At 36.3% G+C, this 20,448-nt stretch overlaps 3 protein-coding genes across 5 annotated transcripts in view; 2 read left to right on the top strand and 1 right to left on the bottom strand.

The window, feature by feature from the left end:
- LOC123312813 overlaps nucleotides 1–12,369 on the bottom strand; it is a 34,281-nt gene extending 21,912 nt beyond the window's left edge. For both annotated transcript variants that reach the window (XM_044897313.1, XM_044897314.1), the window contains exon 1: nucleotides 12,269–12,369. In XM_044897313.1, the coding sequence (XP_044753248.1) occupies nucleotides 12,269–12,314 (46 nt within the window). In that variant the 5' untranslated portion in view covers nucleotides 12,315–12,369. The remainder of the gene's footprint in view (nucleotides 1–12,268) is intronic.
- Nucleotides 645–1,457, top strand: LOC123312817. Its single transcript, XM_044897321.1, has 2 exons — nucleotides 645–782; nucleotides 1,004–1,457. The coding sequence occupies exons 1-2, from the start codon at nucleotides 765–767 to the stop codon at nucleotides 1,244–1,246; spliced, it is 261 nt and encodes an 86-aa protein (XP_044753256.1). The 5' UTR covers nucleotides 645–764; the 3' UTR covers nucleotides 1,247–1,457.
- Nucleotides 2,827–20,448, top strand: part of LOC123312814 (tyramine/octopamine receptor-like) — a 36,670-nt gene continuing 19,048 nt past the window's right edge. For both annotated transcript variants that reach the window (XM_044897318.1, XM_044897316.1), the window contains exon 1: nucleotides 2,827–2,965. The gene's annotated coding sequence lies outside the window, so the exon portion shown is untranslated. The remainder of the gene's footprint in view (nucleotides 2,966–20,448) is intronic.

The raw sequence follows: 20,448 nt of genomic DNA, 5'->3' as shown, positions 1-20,448 counted from the left end.
TAACATGTAGCAATAACTTCTCAAGTTTCAATAAATTTCGAAAAGTTTGGCTTTCATGAAGATCTCAATACTCACACGAATTTTGAAAATCACCCTGTAGCTTTCTAGGGAAAGCCAGAAATTAGTTTTTTATAGCCAATTCGTACTCAGCTAGTCTTGCTCTATCTCTGATAAGTGCAGTTACTCTCGGAACACCTGTATATCTATTTGAGAAAAATATCCAGCATTCAATCATAAACAAATTGTGTTCCTGTACATTTCCTTCGCCTAAAAATTCTCCACATAAATTCACACACAACAAAGATGTCGATAAAATGGAAACTTTCCAAATAACTGAAACGCAGTCGGATGAAGTTGGTCTTCCATAACAAATTTTTTCGAATATAAAACTCGCGGATGTGAAAATCCATTTTTGATTTACGAATGAGGAAACTCCACATTTCATAATCCAGGTACCTACGCCGAATCCCCAGATTCAATGGAAGTAAACCAATCCACTATCCCAAATGAATACATGCATCAGTCATAACAGAGTTCGAACTGAAAGTTTGGACACATCCAGAATATGTAAGTACGTACAAAACCACGTTTAATATTCATCAATCAAGACTATTGCTGCATCTGTCCACGTTTGGCAACGAAGTCACGCACATGGCATTACTGCCATAGCCCACCACCTCCTTATACACAATTCGGCCGTGTATAAAACGCCGAAAAAAATTCGATAACGTCAGAGTACCTCCGACAAGTACTAAACAAGCAAGATGGTAGCTAAATATTTGGTAAGTCGTCAAAATAACCAATTCGAATTTCTTCGTAGTTCCAATATTGAAAATTGTAATGCATGTCGAGGCTTTGTAAGATTTTTGTCTTGCCAACTTCTTCAGAATACCGATTCCTTGTCAAGAAGTCCCACGATTACTTCAACCGAACTAAAATATGTGTCATAAGGGTGTGGAGGATGCGAGAGATGAATAACCTATTTCTTTCTTTGTTTTTTCAGATCGTCATGTGTGTGGCCATCCACTGCTGCTTGGGAGGCGTAGTTCCCGCAGTCCCAGCAGTTGCTGCTGTTCCTGCCGCTTATTCAGTGCCCTACGCATCGTCCTACAGTGCTAGCGTCGTCAACCATGCCATCGCCGCACCAGTAGCTCAGCCACTGGTTGCTGCCCCATCATTTGCTCAGTACGCCGCCTACAGCGCTCTGCCATATGCATACGCTCCTGCACCTTTGATCGCCGGATAGGAATTCTACCGATAGGAACTCTCATCTTTGGCCACTACCTTGCTCAAATAACACGCCACTCCAAAACTGTGCATGGGAATCATAAGAACTTAAATCAATAGTTTCGCTCATATTTTTTTCAAAAAGTTTCCTGTTTTTCCAATTTATGATTTCCATAGTTGCAGGTTTTTGTACATTCGAATTCTTCTTTCATTTAATTAAATTTGATGAATCTGAGACAACTGTTTTTTTTTTAATACATTCTTCGCATCAAAGGAAAGGAGCCAAGAAAAACGATACATATTTTCCATTGAGTTAATTCTCCTTGTCCATTTCTAACTTTTCAAGTCAGCCTTAAAAATAAGGAAACATTGAGTGAGAATAGTTTCTTTCTCGAACTCTAGACATTCATTGAGCAGCTAATTATATCATGCAATTTTTTCTGCACCTAATTCTTTCAGGAACATAGTTAATTTTATACTGAACATACCATGAAAACTCGTTAGGAGAACGATTTTATCCAAGTGCGATTTTATAATCTGATAAACCCTGCATGTGGGCTAATTCACACCCTGAAAAACCACAAGATAAACTCTATATTGAAACGATGAAGAACTCGTTCACACTGCTAAATTTAATGCATTTCCTAGGAAGAAATATTTCGTAGAAAGGTATTATTGGATATTTTTCGGAGGAAACGAAACTCATTGTTAATTGATTCTTTTGAATTCAAACATCCATTGTGTTCATCGTCGTATTCAAACCAACGAGATTGTGTTTGTGGTATTCACTAAAGCTAACAAACAATTTGAAATGATGACAATTTTTTCACAAGCGTTTATTTATCTTGCTCTGTACCTACGCTACAAGGTCCATTCGAAATTCTCGAATGCTGGCACAGATTGATACTTTATGAAGAAGTGAAGGTTGAGAGTTTGTAGGAAGTAATTTTGAGGATTCTTTCATTATAAGGAAGCTACATTCTCCCTGAGTAATTTTATCTGCTTATGCCTCTTTGATTCTTCTGAATGTATATTTTCATCAGTTTTTTCAGATAAAATACCTACTTGTTAAATTAATATTCTTCGAAAAGTTTTCAGAAAAAAGTACTGTTGATATATCAACCATAAACAAACCATTTGTCAGTTATTTGAATTTAGGATATATATCTTAGCCCTTTGAGGGTATAACATTAGCAAGGTCAACCAAATTTACGACCAGTACCTCATGATTATCAAACATTGTTCCACTGACCAGAAGGGATGAAATAAGTTGCGACTTAAAAATAAATTGAAACCAAACTTTCATTAAAAAAATTGCAATTTTAATTCATACCTACGACACCTCTTCTTCTAACCTAACCTAAGTTCGCAAACTTGAGTGAGCCTTGCATTCTTCACGTCAAGTTAGAAAATATAAATTTAGTCTCAGGTTTGATAATCTAGGATCGGTCTTAGTTATTCGCCAAATTTTCGTACATTTTCCATGTGAAGAAATTCATCGGCATCACCGACAATGTTGCGAAATTAAACACGCAAGGGCGCTTCTGTGGCGTCCCGAGCGTCGCCTGAATGAAGTCAGTCGACGGCGCTCAACTGTTCTGATCGGGCGCGACGCTACGTAGTCAAAAAAGCGCTAATCGCTTGTGGTACAATCCGCTACGGCTTAAGTGACATTAACCCAATCGGCCGAAGAGGCTTTTTCTGGATTTTTTCTCGATAAATTGCCTGATAATTTGGGGTGAGTTTCCGATACTTGGTAACTTTGTTGAAGTATAAATAAAAGCGAGTTTTTGGGTTCGCAACGCCAGATGCAGAAAAATTATTTGAAGGCTAACGAATCCTGAAAAATCGAAAAATGATTTGAAAAAAATTTACGGTTGAATAAAATAAAAATTTTTGAAATCCCAAAAATAATTAATTATGAAGAAAAACGGAAAAAAAAGGTTAAGGGGTAATGTTGTAAAATGTATTGAGCTCTTTTAAAGCTCCTCAATATATTACAATAAATTTTTTCAATGAAGTATTTTCAACGAAAGCTTGTTTTGATTTTTACATTCTTGCAATCTGTTCGTTAACTTCATTACGTTTTCATACCAACTCAATCATTCATCAAAAAAGCTCTTTGACATAATTATATTGCATTTTCTTGTCATACGGTTGACAAGTGCAAAAGTATACCATATCAGCGCAATAGCTCAGCAAGTAATGAAAAATGGTTTGCGAATTTTGAACAGATGCATATTCAATCTTTTCATATTTTCTTCAACATTCAAAATGAATTTTCCCAAAAAGAATTTTCCCACCAAGCTTCTAAGAATTTCAGTTTTTTCGATTTGTTATCCATGTAAAATTCCGAAAATATCCCGAAAATATATGATACACTGTAGCCGAACATAATAGAACCGAAGCTCATCATCATATATCCGATAACAATCTCAATCATTTTCCATTCAAATTATGAAGCCATTCATCCGAAAACGATCTTATGTTCGTTTATATTCCTGCCAATTTTTCGCATAGTTTAGGTTCTGCAGATAAACAGCCAGAGAGCCTGTTTACATCAGAAGGTTACGTGTTTCATAACCGTTAACATGCACAAGTATCAGGATAGGAATCGTAAATTAAGAAAATTAGAATATACACGATCAAACAATTACATAGATAACAGTTAAGGATCCTCTTTTTTTCGTAGTCATAACCGAAACAATTTCAATCCATCATAATTATCTTCGAGAAGTTTCTTTGTAAATATTCACAGTTCACAATCTCGAGGGAAAATAAAATAACACCACACCTGATCCCCTCACTATATTCAACAGATGGTATTCTAGACTATATTTTAAAATCATTAAAATTAGGCTGCGAAGGAAAATACATGCATCAACGAGAATTATCACCATTTATCTGGCTATGAAGCACATATTCAATATCGATAAATTGCTCATTATGGAGTGCATATTATTCATGCTGAAACATTATATTGGGGATCTAATGATTTACGGCATATATATGAGTATTTGGTGCCCGAAAATCTTTACTTCCATTGTCTGACATCTGACATCTTTTGTTACTCCAGGACGAGATATACGATACTAGACATTGCAAATTCTCGAATTGCATGCTAATTTATGAAGCATCGAAAGTGGATACTGTTACCAGCTGCTAATTAAACTCAACCCCTGGGGTATGCGAATTATTCTGCACCATCAATTGCTATTGAACTCAACACGTGAACCTAAGAGAACACCCAGTTAGCTAATGACCAGTTGGATTAAACATCGATCAATTAATTTCAGTCATCTTCAGGTGCTCGAATACTCATTCAATTTTTATTTGTTCCCTCGCCTGATGAAGTTTAGAATGATTGATTATAAGAAAACTCTTCGAAATTTACCTAATCAATACCCCACAATTCTCTAGCTCCTTTTCAGATATCTCGGAATGTACCTAACAGCTAAAACTACCAAGAAAATGTGGAAGATGGTACTTTGAAAAATGCTGTTACTTCTTCGTCAAACCAATGCTGAAGCCACTTTTATTTCTGTTTACACCTGAGCAACAAACTTGGCAGAACTCGAATTGGAGGTTCAGTAACCATTAGAACTTCGAAAGGTCTATTATTTCAGATGATAACCATAAAACAAAGAGCGAATGGTCCCCTGTTCAAAGTTGCGAGTCATCCTTGAGCAGTTCAAGTTTGAAAACTTCTGTTCCCAAAGGGACCCTGATTAATTGAAAATTTCTCGAGGCCAAACAACAATTATCATTCGAAGGACATTATTCAAGAAGAATGTTGTCAGAATCATTCGAGAATGATTAATACAATATCATAACGTCGGTATAAAATCACTGGAATTATAACCTTAAAACTTTAAACGCGAGATCTTTAATGCCCACTTGGTTGCCATTCCTTATTCGTTAACTTTGCTCTAATTGAATTTTCTTGAACTGTGCCCTGCCAGATGTACTAGTTGGGGCTCAAGTTTCCCTCTTCGTTGTCAGATAACTTTTCAGTTGTTCCAATGATCGTGAATTCATATGCGGAAAATGCATTTCAGTTCTGTACAGATTCGAAATATTCGTTTTCTACGTTGGACTTATCTCAACATGTCTGCAAGCAACTCTTCATTGTTCTGAGTGAGTGCCTCAGACATGAGAGTGGTTTCTCTGTTAACAGCAATTCGATAAGTTGAATAGGAAAAATTTGCTTTCCATTCACGCACGAATTTCTTTCGAGTTGGTCCCGTAAATTATAATTCCATTAAAGATTCATTTGCTTGACCTGCTAATGATTTTCTTCAGCATTCCGTGAACCAAAGAAATATTGGATTGAAGGGGGGGAAAATTCTCGGGAGAAAAAATAAGCAACAGCTTCGACTGTCCTCCTATCAGAAGAAGTTCGAAGTTTTCGATGAAAGTTCAGAATTAGTTGGAATAAGAGTGGGCAACTTTGTCATCAGGATTCGTTCGTTGTGTCATTAAGGTTCTGGTTGAAATTAGTTCAACTGAAATCTTTTCCATGTATCTTTGATCTATCTGCTATATCGAGCGTCCATAGGAATTCTTCGTATTAGGCTGCTAAACTTATAGTAATTGAAAAATATAGAAGCTAAGCTTCCTTTTCAAATGACTTACAAATAACATTACATAACCTACTCGACGATGAATTTCAATTTTCGAAATTGAATCCTTCCTTGTTTTTCTCTTTGATGAATTCAAAAAAAATTCGAACCACATTAAACATTGAAAAGAGTGCCAAACTCAGACGTTATGATGATTTTTAATTTACTGCGACAATAGAATAACCGCGTCGCATGAAGAACGAAAATTTCACTAACATGTAATGTCCAATATTCAAGTATACTGTGATCAATTTAGCCCGGCGAGGGTTGCAAGAATCATTAATTCTTTCTCATTACGTTCAAAGCAGCAATTTCAATTTCACAATATATGAACAATGTGCTTCAGAAAATTACGTGAATTTTTTTTGCATAGAAAGTTCAGACTCCCCTAAAGTCGTCTACCGTTTCACTTTATATAGAAATATCGAAATGAAATTTGGTTATTTATTTTGATTTGATACTTTTTGTTTGATACTTGATTAAAATCTATTATTACTATGATGATGAGTTATTAAGCCATTAGATACAAGTGTTTCGCTATCACAGTGCAGCATCTTCTGGTGAAGAACACAATTGTAATATCGATTGATCAATTTTCTCTCACTCAATAATTTGAGTGAGTCTTTGTCTAGAGTGTACAGCTTATAAAGAAAAAATCATAGAGTTTTAGGCCAGCCTGTTTATTAGCATCGGGAATGTGATAAATAATATCATAAATGTAAAATCCGCATGTTTGGTTGAAATAACACTCGAGATGCATGATGGTCCGGTGGTTTCATTCATTTGATCGCTCATATAGATAATTTTACTAGGTGTGCAATTGCATTTAGATAGTATCTGATTGTATCGAATGTCTCTCAATGTAATATTAGAATTAAATGAGCTGAATTCGATCTTCATAGAAGTCCTTACTCCTTACCTACGTAAAATACAAAACTGTTTAATGGCCAGTTTCATAATCAAACTTGGAGTCCCTTTAATTGAAAAGCTTCCTTTAACCCTACTAAAAATAACCCTAAAGTAAGCTGTAAGCTTGAAGTGGTTTTAAATTGGATAATGAATCTGGAAGTAAAAGAATTACAAGTATGAGGATACTGTAGTGTTCATCCAACAACTTGAATTAGAGAACAGAGGAGTCATTGCTTGGAAGACACTCCCAGTCAGAGACCAAGATTTCCAGATCATAAATTTCACTATTGAGAGGATTATCGAAGACAAAAATAACTGTTCATTGTAACTGCAACTGAAGAACAACAATGTGAAATGAGCAGTGCTCAAAAATTGATGACATATCAACAAGAAAGGCTTCAATGAAAAACTCGATCCCGAACTTTTAAGGAGCTCTCCCAACTTTCTGACAAGTGATTCCAGAACCCATCCCCTGATTCAATGAGGTTTAATTTCCAATTTTGAAATCCGATCCCTCAACTGACTCGCGAAATTTATCGTTAGTTCTGATCACCCCTCGAACTTTAGTTATCCAACAACTCGGTTGAAACATTCCAAATTCGTCCGGATCATTTCGGTCACTCGATATTGAAAATTTCCCTGTAGAAATTGAATTTTAAGTGGGCCATTAGAAATAGGAAAAGAAGCCGCCTGAAAATTGGGGATATTCAACTTTGTCGACGTCGGGGAATTTGAAGTTTGGAAAGGGTGGAATTTGGTCGATTTCGCCTTTGAAGTAGGTGATTTTGTGATTGAATAGTGAAGGGTAAAAAGCCATCAACAGTTGGAAGCGAAGAATCCTTTGATGCTATAGACAGCTGTAACTGTAATCAATTACATCAAAGTTTCTACTTTCCTTGAAGGAATTCACAATTGCTTCGTGAAGACGGTTTAGATATGATTTCTAGAGGTGGGTTAACAGTCTATCAAAGAATCATGGTATTAGATACAACGTTCATCTCGAAATATCCTCGAGATTAAATAGAAACTAGAACTATTTTAAGAAAACTTTTTTATCTGTCGGATCAATGACGTTATAACTTATTATTTAATACATACTATCTGAAAAAATTATTGAAAGAGCTTCGAATGCCCACTATTTCTTACCTCTCCCAAAACATCATTACCTAGGTTATTATTATGAGTGCGAAAAAAATCGATCAAATAATAATGAAGCCCCACCTGAATAAACATACTTTAACTGATTGCAGAATCAGATAACCGTAATGAATTGAATAATTAAACAAATACATGGCACTGTTATATGAATTTCTATATGAGAAGATTATTGATGAAAGCTTAATCAATTTATCTAGAAAATCCGTACAGATTGACTGAGCACATTGTGTTTGTGGAAATAGAAGGCTATCTGAGATACCTTCCGCATTTCTTCCTCACCATTTTCATGCAATTTTTTTGCTGAATGGCATTCGCTATAGTATGATCTTGAAAACACCAGTAGCTCCTCCAAAATAACGAGAAATAATTGTCAATATGTGTTGATTGGTTCTTGAGGTTTCTGATCTCATCAAGATAAATCATTCTGTTTAATACCCTCGATTACCGTGATCCTTAATTGCAACATGTGGAGCCTGGATGGATTTCCACCTAGTTACTACTGATAACTACTACGACGCAGTTGAATTCGTAATTATTATGCGTTTTCCTAGGCACATGCTGGATAGAACGGTTTAACAGTTAATAACGCACAACTGTTTTAGGTGGAACATTTGCCCCAAAACGATATATTTCACCACGCAACAGGATTACGTCTAGCTTTAACTGATTCCAGACCTAAAACTCCTCTCTAGTGATAAATTATGGATAGGATGTGTTTCGTTAGGTTTGGTACGGCACGTGCATAATACAAAAAAAAAGTTTGGAGTGTACATATGTAAGAGTCCTGAACAAACCGGACATTTTACCGTTACGTTAGATATCTGTTGAATATGCGAGTGCAAAGTATAAATATACATGTAATTAATCGCCATACAATATTGTTTAGCAGCGAGGATTTTGGTTCGAATGAAACAAAGACCTGGTTGGAGAATGGGGTTTTACAAATATGCTAAACTGAGCAGGAGTAATTCCGTGACTAAAACGTGGGAGTTATTGGGTTATTTCTACCTGGAAGAATATAAATGAACTGTATTTCGATAATATGTCCAATATTTATCCAGGCAGAGAAATAGAATTTTCAATGGTCTGACGATATAAACCGAAATTTCGAAATTTTCAAATTCGATTTTATATTCTGAGGGAAAGCTTGAGCTTGCTGATTATAAATCGGAAAGTTTAATTCAGATCCAATGCCTATACTAGGAGGACCCACCCATTGAAAGTGCAGTTGATTTTCAGACAAAGGAACAAAGAGGTCATTTTAGGGGGGTCTAACCTCTTGCTCATTTTTGACCCAAAAAATCGAGATTTTCGATATCGATTTTCTGTGCAAGGGTGAGAGTCTTATCAACTCTGATTACAGAATTGAAAATCACAATTGGATCAGAAGAATATAACAGAAGATATCGCAGATTGAAATTTGCAATTTTTGAAAAATGCCATTTCTAAAATGAAAATCTAAACGATGGGAGATAGGCTCAAAAAATTGCTTGAAATAGATTTAGCATATTCGAAAACCTATATTTTCATACCAAACATTCGGATATCTAACACTGTTTATGAGAAAATCGAATTTTTTGTTTTTCCACTTTTAATTTTCGAGTTCACTTTGAAGGGCTCCCTCGAGCACAATTCTATATTGAATTCCGAACTATTTGGTTTTCTGGAATTAAGTAATAGAACCACTTGATTTTTAGACAGAGGAACAAATATGTCATTTTTGGGGGTCTAACCCTTTGCTCATTTTTTACCCAAAAAATCGAGATTTTCGAAATCGAGTTTTAGTGCTAGGGTGGAAGCCCCGGCAACGCTGATTATAGAACCGGAAATCTCAATTGGATCAGACGAATATAACAGGAGATATCGAAGCTTGAAATTTGCAATTTTTGAAAAATTTTTATTTCCGAGATGAAAATCTAAATGAAAGGAGATAGGCTTTTGAAATTGCAGGCAATAGATTCAGCGTGTTCGAAAATCTATATTTTCATACCAAAATTTCGAATATCTGGCCCTGTTTGATAGAAAATAAATTTTTTCACTTTTCATATCGACTTGAATTCGAAGAGCTCTCTAGAGTGCAATTCTCTATTGAATCATCAATTGTTTGGCACTCTAGAATCTTCAAAACAAATTCTATGCACTCAGTATCCATATCCATAGGTCAGTAATTGAACATCCTCTTTTTTAGACAGAATAGCAAATAGGTCATTTTAGGAGGGTCTAACCCCTTGCTCATTTTGACCTAAAAAATCGAGATTTTTGAAATCGAGTTTTTGTTCTAGGATGGAAGCCTAGGCAACGCTGATTATATAACCGGAAATCCCAATTTGATCAGACGAATATAACAGAAGATATCGCAGATTGAAATTTGCAATTTTGGAAAAATGACATTTCAATGATATAAATCTAAGCGAAGGGAGATAGGCTTGAAATATCAAACTTTCGGATATCTAACAATGTTTACGAGAAAATCGATTTTTTTTTCCATTTTTCATCTTCGAGTTCACTTTGGGCTCCCTAGTGTGTAATTTTATATTGAATCACGAACTGTTTGGTTTTTCTGGAATCTACGAAACAACTTCTATGCTTTCCATATCCTTAGACATTAATAGAACAACCTGACTTTTAGACAGAGGAGCAGGTCTAGCCCCCTGCTCATTTCCTGTTGATATTTCAGAATTCAGAAGATATGTTATATCAGAAGATATCAGTTTGATCGTACAAATATGAGACTCCTCTCATATATCCATATAGATCAGGGTATGAACGTATGAAAATATAGGTATTCGAATAGTTGAATGCTTAGAATATGTTCTAAGGTTGAATGTGTTTCAAGTAATATCGAAAGTTTATTCTTCTTCGTTCACATTTTTAGTCGGAATGGGATTTTTCGATAATTGCTCAATTTATTCTGCGATATCTCCTGTTATATTTGTACTTTCCAATTCTTTGATCAGCTCTACTGAAGCTTCGACATGTTGAATGGAACAGTGCAAACACTTCCTCCGTCACTTTGTATATTGTATTGAATAAAACACCAATCTATTGAAACATTTATGCCTCACAATTTGCCGCCGAAACCACGTATCGACCTGTAGAAACCACAACCAAAATGCCGAACAAAACGATTCCTACACTATATATTCTAATTCGTACGTATTTTTTCTGTGCCAGCGACGGATATTGAGATTTATCGGACGTCGGTTTTTCCTGTCAACACATCGCTGTCGGAATACAAATCACCGAATCACAAAAGGGACTTCGTATCGGTAATTCCGCTGAAAGAAATAAATGATTTCGATTCTTCGACGTTTCAGGGGGCCCTTCTGGGAACTGGTGACATACAGTCAACTGTTTTGTGTGCTTTTTCGCGATGGACTCTCCGATTGTCTCTTTCTTTTCACTTCACGCGGAAAAAATGCAGGAGGTGATTTCTTGTCCGCAAACAAACATTTCGAGAAGAAGCTGAGGTCCAATAACCTCAAGGTCTATTGTGCCCCACATCAAAGTTGTTCTCGCCACTAGAGTTGTCACTGCTCGCCACTACGTAGTCACCAGTTCCTGGGATGGCTTCAAGGAGTTTCTCGAAAAAGCTTTTTTGTGCTTTGGCTAACGAAAGCGAGTCATTCCGTCATCAATGCTAGATGTCTGTTTTCTATATCACAAAAATGTTTAAAAATGCGTCAGAATCTTCTCTACTTTCAGGACATCCTTCTTGAAAACGGTTTCGTCAACGACAATGGGGGAAACTAATGAGATGTTTTCGAATTTTGTAGCATCTAGTGAACACCGAATAAAATCTTCCGGTTTTATCGTAGTAGTGAGATATTGCCAAGTTGTTTACCCCATAAAACTATTTATATTTATTTCACTAAATAGATGACTCCTTGGTCGATTCGATAGATGATTTATAAGCAACAGATTGTTGTCTCTCGCAAACATTTCTTGACACATATTTCATGTACTATTTCGGGAAATAAGTAAGTATTTCAATTTAAAATCCGTAACGCGAGTATTCGCCACGTACCTACTAATATTCTTGCTATTATTTTTCTATATATGCTTATTTTCTTTCTCAAAAGATTCAGCAAAATCTCATTATGACCATAAATGATTCTGACCAAATTCGTAATATTCGCAACCTGAAACTTCCAAATATTCACATCTGAACCATCTGGCAGGACCCATAGCGATTAAATATAATAGATCCTGAAGGGTATCGAACGTGAAGCCTTACGAAATAATGAATTATGTACTTATTACACCTGACGCTTATTAAAAATCCACCCCTTATAATTCATATTGAAAGTGTGGGTGAAAATCTCATAAATGCTCTTTAACTCCTGCCTTACCTTGAGGGCCTTGTGGGGGCGTTTCTTGTCGATGAAGTAGATGCATGAGTCACCATATCGATCGATGATTACAATCTACAATAGCTACGCCATCCTCCTAGAATAATAGATAATATTTATCAGCATGAAGGAATGCTCTGAAGTCAGGCAATATTTTGAAATAATGGTTTCCACCAGAATTTTCGTTATCACACGGAAAAACTGATCTCTCCAATAAGCATTGATTTCTACATCTCATAAACCCAAATTAGTCAAAATGAGATGAAGCATTTCCGGTTGAAATTAGTTTCATTCATATGTCCTTTTGAGAATTATTAGAACCCTTCAAAATGTCCACTATTTTCCATGGTATCGAACAGGAAAAAAATACATTTTGAAATGTCCGTATTCCCAAAAATGAATAAAACACTGATGGTCTCTCATATCTGGAGTCTATACCAGGATTTTCACTTATCTCCTGGTGATAATATTTACAGAACGCTCCCACTGATCCAGGCCAATATTTCATCGATTGTCCATAAAATTGCTATGAAAGGAAATAAAGATAAGGGTTGCATATTGTCATGCGATGTATTTGAAAGTGACGTCTGCCCTATCGTAAATGTAGGTGGGCGATAGGCACTATAAAATCCACATAAATATCCGTCATTTATGCCATGAAGTTTTGAATTGAAGATAATACATACAGCCAACTGAAACCCTCCCGTCAATTTTGAAGAAAACAAGAGTTCTGCTGTGAATGTAAACCTCGTTTGTACCTCTGAAAATCAGCAATCTGCAGCTCTCGGCAATATGGAAATCGCTACGAACAAATTTTCAAAAAAAAATCCGAGTAGGTAACTAAAAACATGTTTCTCGAAGTAACAGTTGGAAAGCATCTCGCTTCATCCAAAAAAGAGCATCCTACAAGAGGATTCCCGTGGGAGTTCAATCACTACTCCATTTCACGATTCGAATGAATTCAAAACTTTCAGATCTCAGATGCCAGGCTGTGTACTGACCCGTTGAAGAAGCGGGAGCTTAGGTTGTTCTCCAAGGATTTCCAGATAACGGGGAAACGCGTATATGGATTGCCCCAACGTGTCTGTCCAATTGGGTGGATCAGAAATAATTAGGGATTACTCGATGGTGGAGGATTTCATGTACGAGGAAGTGTTGAAAATTTTTCAGTCTACTAAAGAAACGAGAAATGTTTCAAAAAATATTTTATTCGATATATTTCAAGGCACCCAAATACTATACAGGGTGAGTCTTTGACTCGTATAGATTTTTAACAGTATCGGCTCAGTTTAAAAGATACAGGCTGTTGAAAAATCATAAATCTTACAAACCGTTTCATCGAATGAAATGAATTTCGGAATATAGTTTTTCATTTATTTGATGAATCTTTTTCGAACATAGGATATCACCCACGTTTTCCAGTTTTCTCATCATGATCATTTCGTAACATAAAAATACCAAAACTTCCAAGAACCCAACTCTTGAAACGTTGAAACTAAGTTGTACGCTAACAAATGAATATTCTAGCGTTTTGTGAAATGAAAGTATTCTTCATATTTCCTCGTATCATGTGCAGTTTTCGAGTAATTCGATGTGAGTGGATTGAAAAACATAAGATATTTCATTAAACTCCATACCCTGTATTGAAATTTCCCCAATAGGAACAAAACCTCCAACGGGGGATGTAGAATGATTCATGTAAGCCATTTCCTGATAAAACTCTCACAAAATTGTACCCATTACCCTACAGACGACTCGGATAAAATACATTTCGCGTACTATATAACTTCGGCATTCAGACATAGACGCGTCAAGATTGACGACAGTACGAACGATTTTCGATAATATATATCCATTTTCAGTTGGATGAGTCTGACTCCAGACGTATTCCGTTTGAATAAATTCTTACGCACAAGTTCATATGCACAAAAGAGAGATGAATCTACTCCGATATAACTGTGCTCGAAAATTGGATGCATATCTATATGCTCGTCCCGATGGATTCATCCCTTCAAACTTATAATGGCGTATAGGTATAGATTATAGATTGCAGAATTTAAGCATCACAATGGGGGCAGAGTTTGCAATCATGACACTGCTTTCTATATTAATTATACCCTGATCCAAGGATCTCTTACCTTCATAGAAGGTTTGGATTACGTTGCTTCGCTTTGAACGATTGTTATGAGTTCAACAGGAAAGAGTATATGGAAGGAAGGTTCTTGTCTGTTGTAACACAAGCTGCACAGTGTTTCATCTCTGTGTATGATATCACGTAGAGGACCTTAATCCATTTACCTGCTATCATCTTTATAACTAGCTGAGAATTTCGATAAAACAACAATCCAGAACACTAACTAGACAGTTACCTGGAAGAGGTAACATCGACCCTCAAAATTCCATAGCCTACTTGATATCTCGAGAACAATTATTTTTAAACGCACGCTATTTTTACCGCTGATACTGCAATGAGTAGGGGAGACTAGGGAGCATTGATACATGGGGAGGCTTGATACAGGCTTATATCCGCGGTCTGTAGCCGTTTTCAAAAGTAATATACTGGTGAACACAATTCTCTGGCAGAAAGCACTACATGACCTTAATCTGTAAGGCTAACAGTAGTTCGTTCGTGAAATATTCAACAAATAGTGTTTCGAGGTGAGAAATTGTAAGTATTTACTTACGTTACCTAAGGGTTTTATGATCATGCATTAATTTTTCAGCATAAACAAACATTTGACTGGGAAATATGCATAAACCTACTTAATTTACTGTTTTATTAGGTTGCCAAAATGTATGGGTATAAAATGAAAACATAAATTACTTTAAAACTTGCTTTCAGGGAGGTTTGAGACATTTAGGGTGGGGAGGCCTGATATATGTATCATCTTAAAAAAATATTCCGGAGCTGGTTGGACAGGCCTACATAAAGGCGTTTTTACCATCCAACCTACCTTCTGAACATGTTTCTGCACCTACGGGACCAAAGCAAACCAGTATCATTGCTGACCTACCTACTGATCTAGTAATTCTGGATCAGGCGTCAGGTGTGCTCGCAATGGTGCCAAGAAGAATGTGACCGTGTTAGAAATGGCACAAAAATGTTTATATGTGACATTTGCAAGTGATAACAATGGGGCTTATATTTTCAGTTTATGTGTCTCATGCCTCCCAGTACACCGTATCAATCCTCCCATATGTGGGGAGGCTTGAGACATTTTGCATGTTTTTGTGTTCAACGTTTTGTACAGAATAGGATGTTTATATTTTGAGAATTCTATATTTATTTCGTTGAACGATTAATCGAAGAATTATATAATGTTATAAAAGTCCTGTTTCTTCATATAATTCATTTTAGAAAAATAAATATTCCAAAAACGTATCAACCCTCCCCAGTCTCCCCTATTTGTATCCTTATAATCGGTATTTCTCCATGACTGTTGATAAGGTTTTCGGTTTATATCGATTCCAATTCTAAGAATATCGCACTCAAGATCTAAAAACTAGATAGCCTGTCCTATGCGTGTTGGAGAAATATCCTTTCTCCCGTAATACCAGGGGCTATGGACGTAGAGGAGAATATTAATTAGCTCGAATTAGCCCCTGGTTAAATGTCAGACAATTTATTAGGCTGCGGCAACCCAAAAATGTCAATCTTTTCCAAGCAAAAAAAAGTAAAATTGGGGTAGATATGGAATCGAAGGATGAGAAACAGAAATTTCGAAGCTTTTTAATCGGCAAACATAATTGTTTGGGAATCTAAATTTCCTAATTCATAAAACTATCAATAAGGTTTTGTTATTTGTTTTTATGGGCCAAATTAAATTAAGAAGTATTTGTTTTCCGTCAATAATTTTCGAATTTCGCGGTGATTGCAAGTTACACCACGAAAACATCCGCAACTGCTGTTTTTTCGGACATATGTGGAATCAGTATTGTTCTTACGGCCGAACTAGAGAGTACTCTCGCTCGATAAATTATTATTAATATTTACTACGACAATCAGAAAATACGATCCATTGCTGTGATCCATAGCTACACGACTCCGAACATCCAGGAATCAAGAAAATAACGAGGTAAGCAGTTGCCCTATTTTTTTTTCTCTTCGAGGTGTACTTGCTCGTATATTGTTTCATAATTATTCTCTTTCTTTTTTTTAACCAGCATTCATTCCTACGTTGACATTGGTCCTTCGAGCCGGATTGTTTCCTTCAGAAAAATTCATTCATAATTTAATTTGGCCAAAATTTACCTTTTTTCATTTATTTTTTGCGACATACTTCTCTTGTGAAAATCATTTCATTTCACGGGCAGACCGGTTCAAGGTCAGGGTCACAGCGCGCATGGTGCATTTTCATCTTTTTTTACAACGGGAATTATAAAACGAATGTTTTCAATTTGTCTTCATCTTTTATAATATCTCTTCATTCAAACAGTGGATGCTATTTTGATGACAAATTCAATATTTTCAATTATTCAGTTCAACATTTTGTTGCGGTCGCTGTATTTTGCCTTCGGGAGCTGTTTGAAGTGTATTATTTACATACTTTTCAACTTATCTTTACTTCCTTTCGAATATTATTACTTGCTTTTGATATCAATCGTAATTACTGGGTAACAATTTTCGAATATCATTCATTATTGACCCATATTTACTGCAATTCATCACGTACTTACACCAGATTTCATTTACTATTGTACATTTTGAAAATTTGTAGATCATATTGTATTATTCAACTGTCGACCATATCTTCTGAAGTAAACGCTAGTTTTCCTTTTCCACACATTTATTAATACACGTTTCATAAATCTAGCAATCGATTTACATTGTTCAGTTTTTTATTACCTCGGATATTTATTATATCAGATTATTATATTATATTGATTCATAATGTCCAGCAAATTAACTAGAGCTAATTTACTGCGCCAAACAGCCTATTCGCGTTTAAAGGAAGCTCAAGAAATAGGCATTCAGGCATCAACAAATGAATCTTATAAATCGCAGTTTTTAGCCAGAGCTGATGAAATAGAAGGCGCTTATGAGGATTTTCGATCATCACACAATACAATCATTGGTTTAATTTCAGATGAAGAATTTTCAGAGTACGATAAACTCAGAATCGCGGCTGATCAGGCATATTACTACGTGAAATCAATTAAACATGATTTGTTATTGAAAAATTCTGCGGGAACCTCTTCAAACACTTCATCAAAAACTAGTTTACAACCTTGCAAGCCTTCAGCCAGAATTCCCAAGCTTTCTATTCCAACATTTTCAGGCAATTTTCGAGATTGGCCTAGCTTTTTCGACTTATTCAAGAGCATCATTCATGAAAATACTGATTTGTCTGATGTTGAAAAGTTTCGTTATCTTTTAACATCCCTTAGTCACGAACCTTTAGCACTTATTAAAGGCATTCCTCTCATTGATGCAAATTATAAAATTGCATACGAAATTTTAGAGAAAAGATACCAAAATAAAAGAATACTTGCCAGTCAGTATTATAATGATATTTTCAATGCCCAACCAGTACAGAAACCGACATCTGTGAAATTAAGACATCTTTTAAATATATTTACGGAAAATGTTGCCGCTTTACGTGTTCTCGATTTCCCTGTCGATCATTGGGATTTCTTATTATTTAATATGCTTATGAACAAATTAGATGTTAAAACACGTACTGACTTCGAGTTAGAAAATAGTGTAAATCATGAGATTCCTACTTATCGACAGTTGGTTACCTTTTTAGAGAGACAATGTACAGCTTTGGAATCTGTACAATTCACTACTTCCAATTTGCAATATGCAAACAGTGGGATCCCTCAGCGGGTTTCCCGAGCCCCTAGTAGAGGGCCTGTGGCTAGCTTCGTTGCTTCCGAGTCCCAGCCTGGTCCATCTGGCCAAAGCACTAAGTGTTTTTTATGTTCGTCTTCTCATCCCTTATACAAATGTCAATCATTTCTAGCCAAAACTCCCCAAGAACGTTTTTCTTTGGTCAAACAACATAATCTATGCGTTAATTGTTTGATTTCTCCTCATTCTGTCAGAAATTGTAGTTCTAGTCATAAATGTAGAATTTGCAAATTACCACATCATACTACTCTGCATTTCGATAAATCATCAAAAGGTTCAAGTCCTTCACTTCAGCCATCCAATCAGAGTGAACCCGTCAACTCGGTGGGGGAAACTCAATCTATTGTTCCAACATCTCTCGTCAGTACAAACTCTTCTACGGCTTCAACATTAACAACGATTTTATTATCTACTTGTGTGATACATGTTAAGGATTTCAACGGAAATTTCCAGAAAATTCGCATACTTTTGGATACAGGGTCTATGGCAAACTTTATTTCCGACACTTGTGTTAGACGTTTGGGACTTCCTCGAAGAAGGATATCAATACCTGTGGAAGGGCTAAATGGGATGACATCATCCACCACTCAGGGTACAACTTCTTGCCTTATCAAGCCCTGTGATCAGTCTGGTCCAACTTTCTCTCTTGAAGCCATTATCATACCCAAGGTTTGTTCGAACCAACCCAAATTTCATATTAATCCTCGAGATTTGACTCATATTCATGGGCTCAAATTAGCGGACCCTAAATTTTATCAACCAGGTCCTATAGATATGCTTATAGGAGCTGAGTTAGTTCCTTTCCTTTTGAGGTCCAAACGAATTTTTGGTGGACCCAATCAACCGGTAGCCTTGGAGACCATCTATGGATACGTTCTTCAAGGACGAACCTCTACATCTCCTCAAAAATGCCATTTGACATCTCTTCATTCGTCTGTGGATTTAAATGTGGATCATATTTTGCGAAGGTTTTGGGAGGTCGAAAATGTCCCTCAACCTCCTTGTGTATCACCTGAGGATGAAATTTGCGAGAAAATTTATTCTTCCTTGACTTTTCGGGAGCCTACAGGCAGATTCTCAGTTCCTCTTCCTTTCCGAATACAGAATCCGTCTTTCTGTGATACCTACACTCAGGCCTATAGAAGATTTTGTATGCTTGAAAATCGATTCCTGAAAAATCCAAACCTCAAAGGAAAATACGTGGAATTCATGACAGATTATATCAACAGAGAGCATATGAGTCCAGTCCCAACATCAGAATTTAAATCCCCTACTTCATACTATATTTCACATCATGCAATTTTCAAAGAACAAATTGAAAATTCTTCCGTTATTTACAAAATTCGAGTAGTATTCGACGCCAGTTTACGTGACGTTCAAGGTGTTTCTCTGAATGATACTCTGTATACTGGACCCAAGCTTCAAAAAGATATATCTTGTCTCCTACTTAATTTTCGCTACTTTCGTTACTGCTTTACTTGCGATATCAAACAAATGTACCGCCAAATCAATGTAAATAAAGAGTTTTGGCAATTTCAGAAAATAATTTGGCGATCTGATCCTTCTGAGCCTTTAAGGGAATATTATTTACGAACAGTCACTTACGGTGTTTCGTGTTCACCGTATCTTGCTTTGAAAACGTTACAGGAGTTAGCCAAGTCCGAAAAGGCACGCTTTCCCAAAGCAGCCAAAGCCTTAGAAGAGAATTTTTATATTGATGACGGGCTCCTCGGTAGCGATTCCGTCGAAGATACTCGCGCTCTTCAATTGGAGCTCATTAATCTTTTAAGAGAAGGTGGTTTCGAACTGGGCAAATGGGCCGGTAATCATCCCAGTCTTATTCAAGATTTTGGGTCCGATGTGTTGACCGACTGCACATTCGATAAAGATGAACCTTCTTTCATCAAAGTCCTAGGTCTTAAATGGAATCCCAAGGCGGATGTATTTTCATATTCATACTATCCTCTCAACAAAACCTGTAGCAAACGGTCGATTCTTTCCGAGGTTAGTAGAATATTTGACCCTTTGGGTTTCGTTTCTCCATGCTTGCTGCTTGCAAAGCAGCTTCTCCAAAAGTTGTGGCAATCCCACGTATCTTGGGACGAAGAGCTTCCTGAACACATACAGCGAGTGTGGCAACAATTCAAGGTAGAACTACCCGGTCTCGGTAATATAAAGATACCACGATACTTTGGCTTCGATAGGACTTCTGAAGTACAAATTCACGGTTTTTGTGATGCGTCCGAAATTGGCTATGCCAGTGTGGTATATCTCAGGTTCTGGAATTCCAATAGTTTTAAAACCACCCTTGTTTGCGCCAAATGTA

Source organism: Coccinella septempunctata, chromosome 5 (genome assembly GCF_907165205.1).
Source record: "Coccinella septempunctata chromosome 5, icCocSept1.1, whole genome shotgun sequence".
NCBI lineage: Eukaryota > Metazoa > Arthropoda > Insecta > Coleoptera > Coccinellidae > Coccinella > Coccinella septempunctata.
Note: the sequence above shows the minus strand (reverse complement) of the source record. Positions and strands in the feature narration are given on the sequence as shown.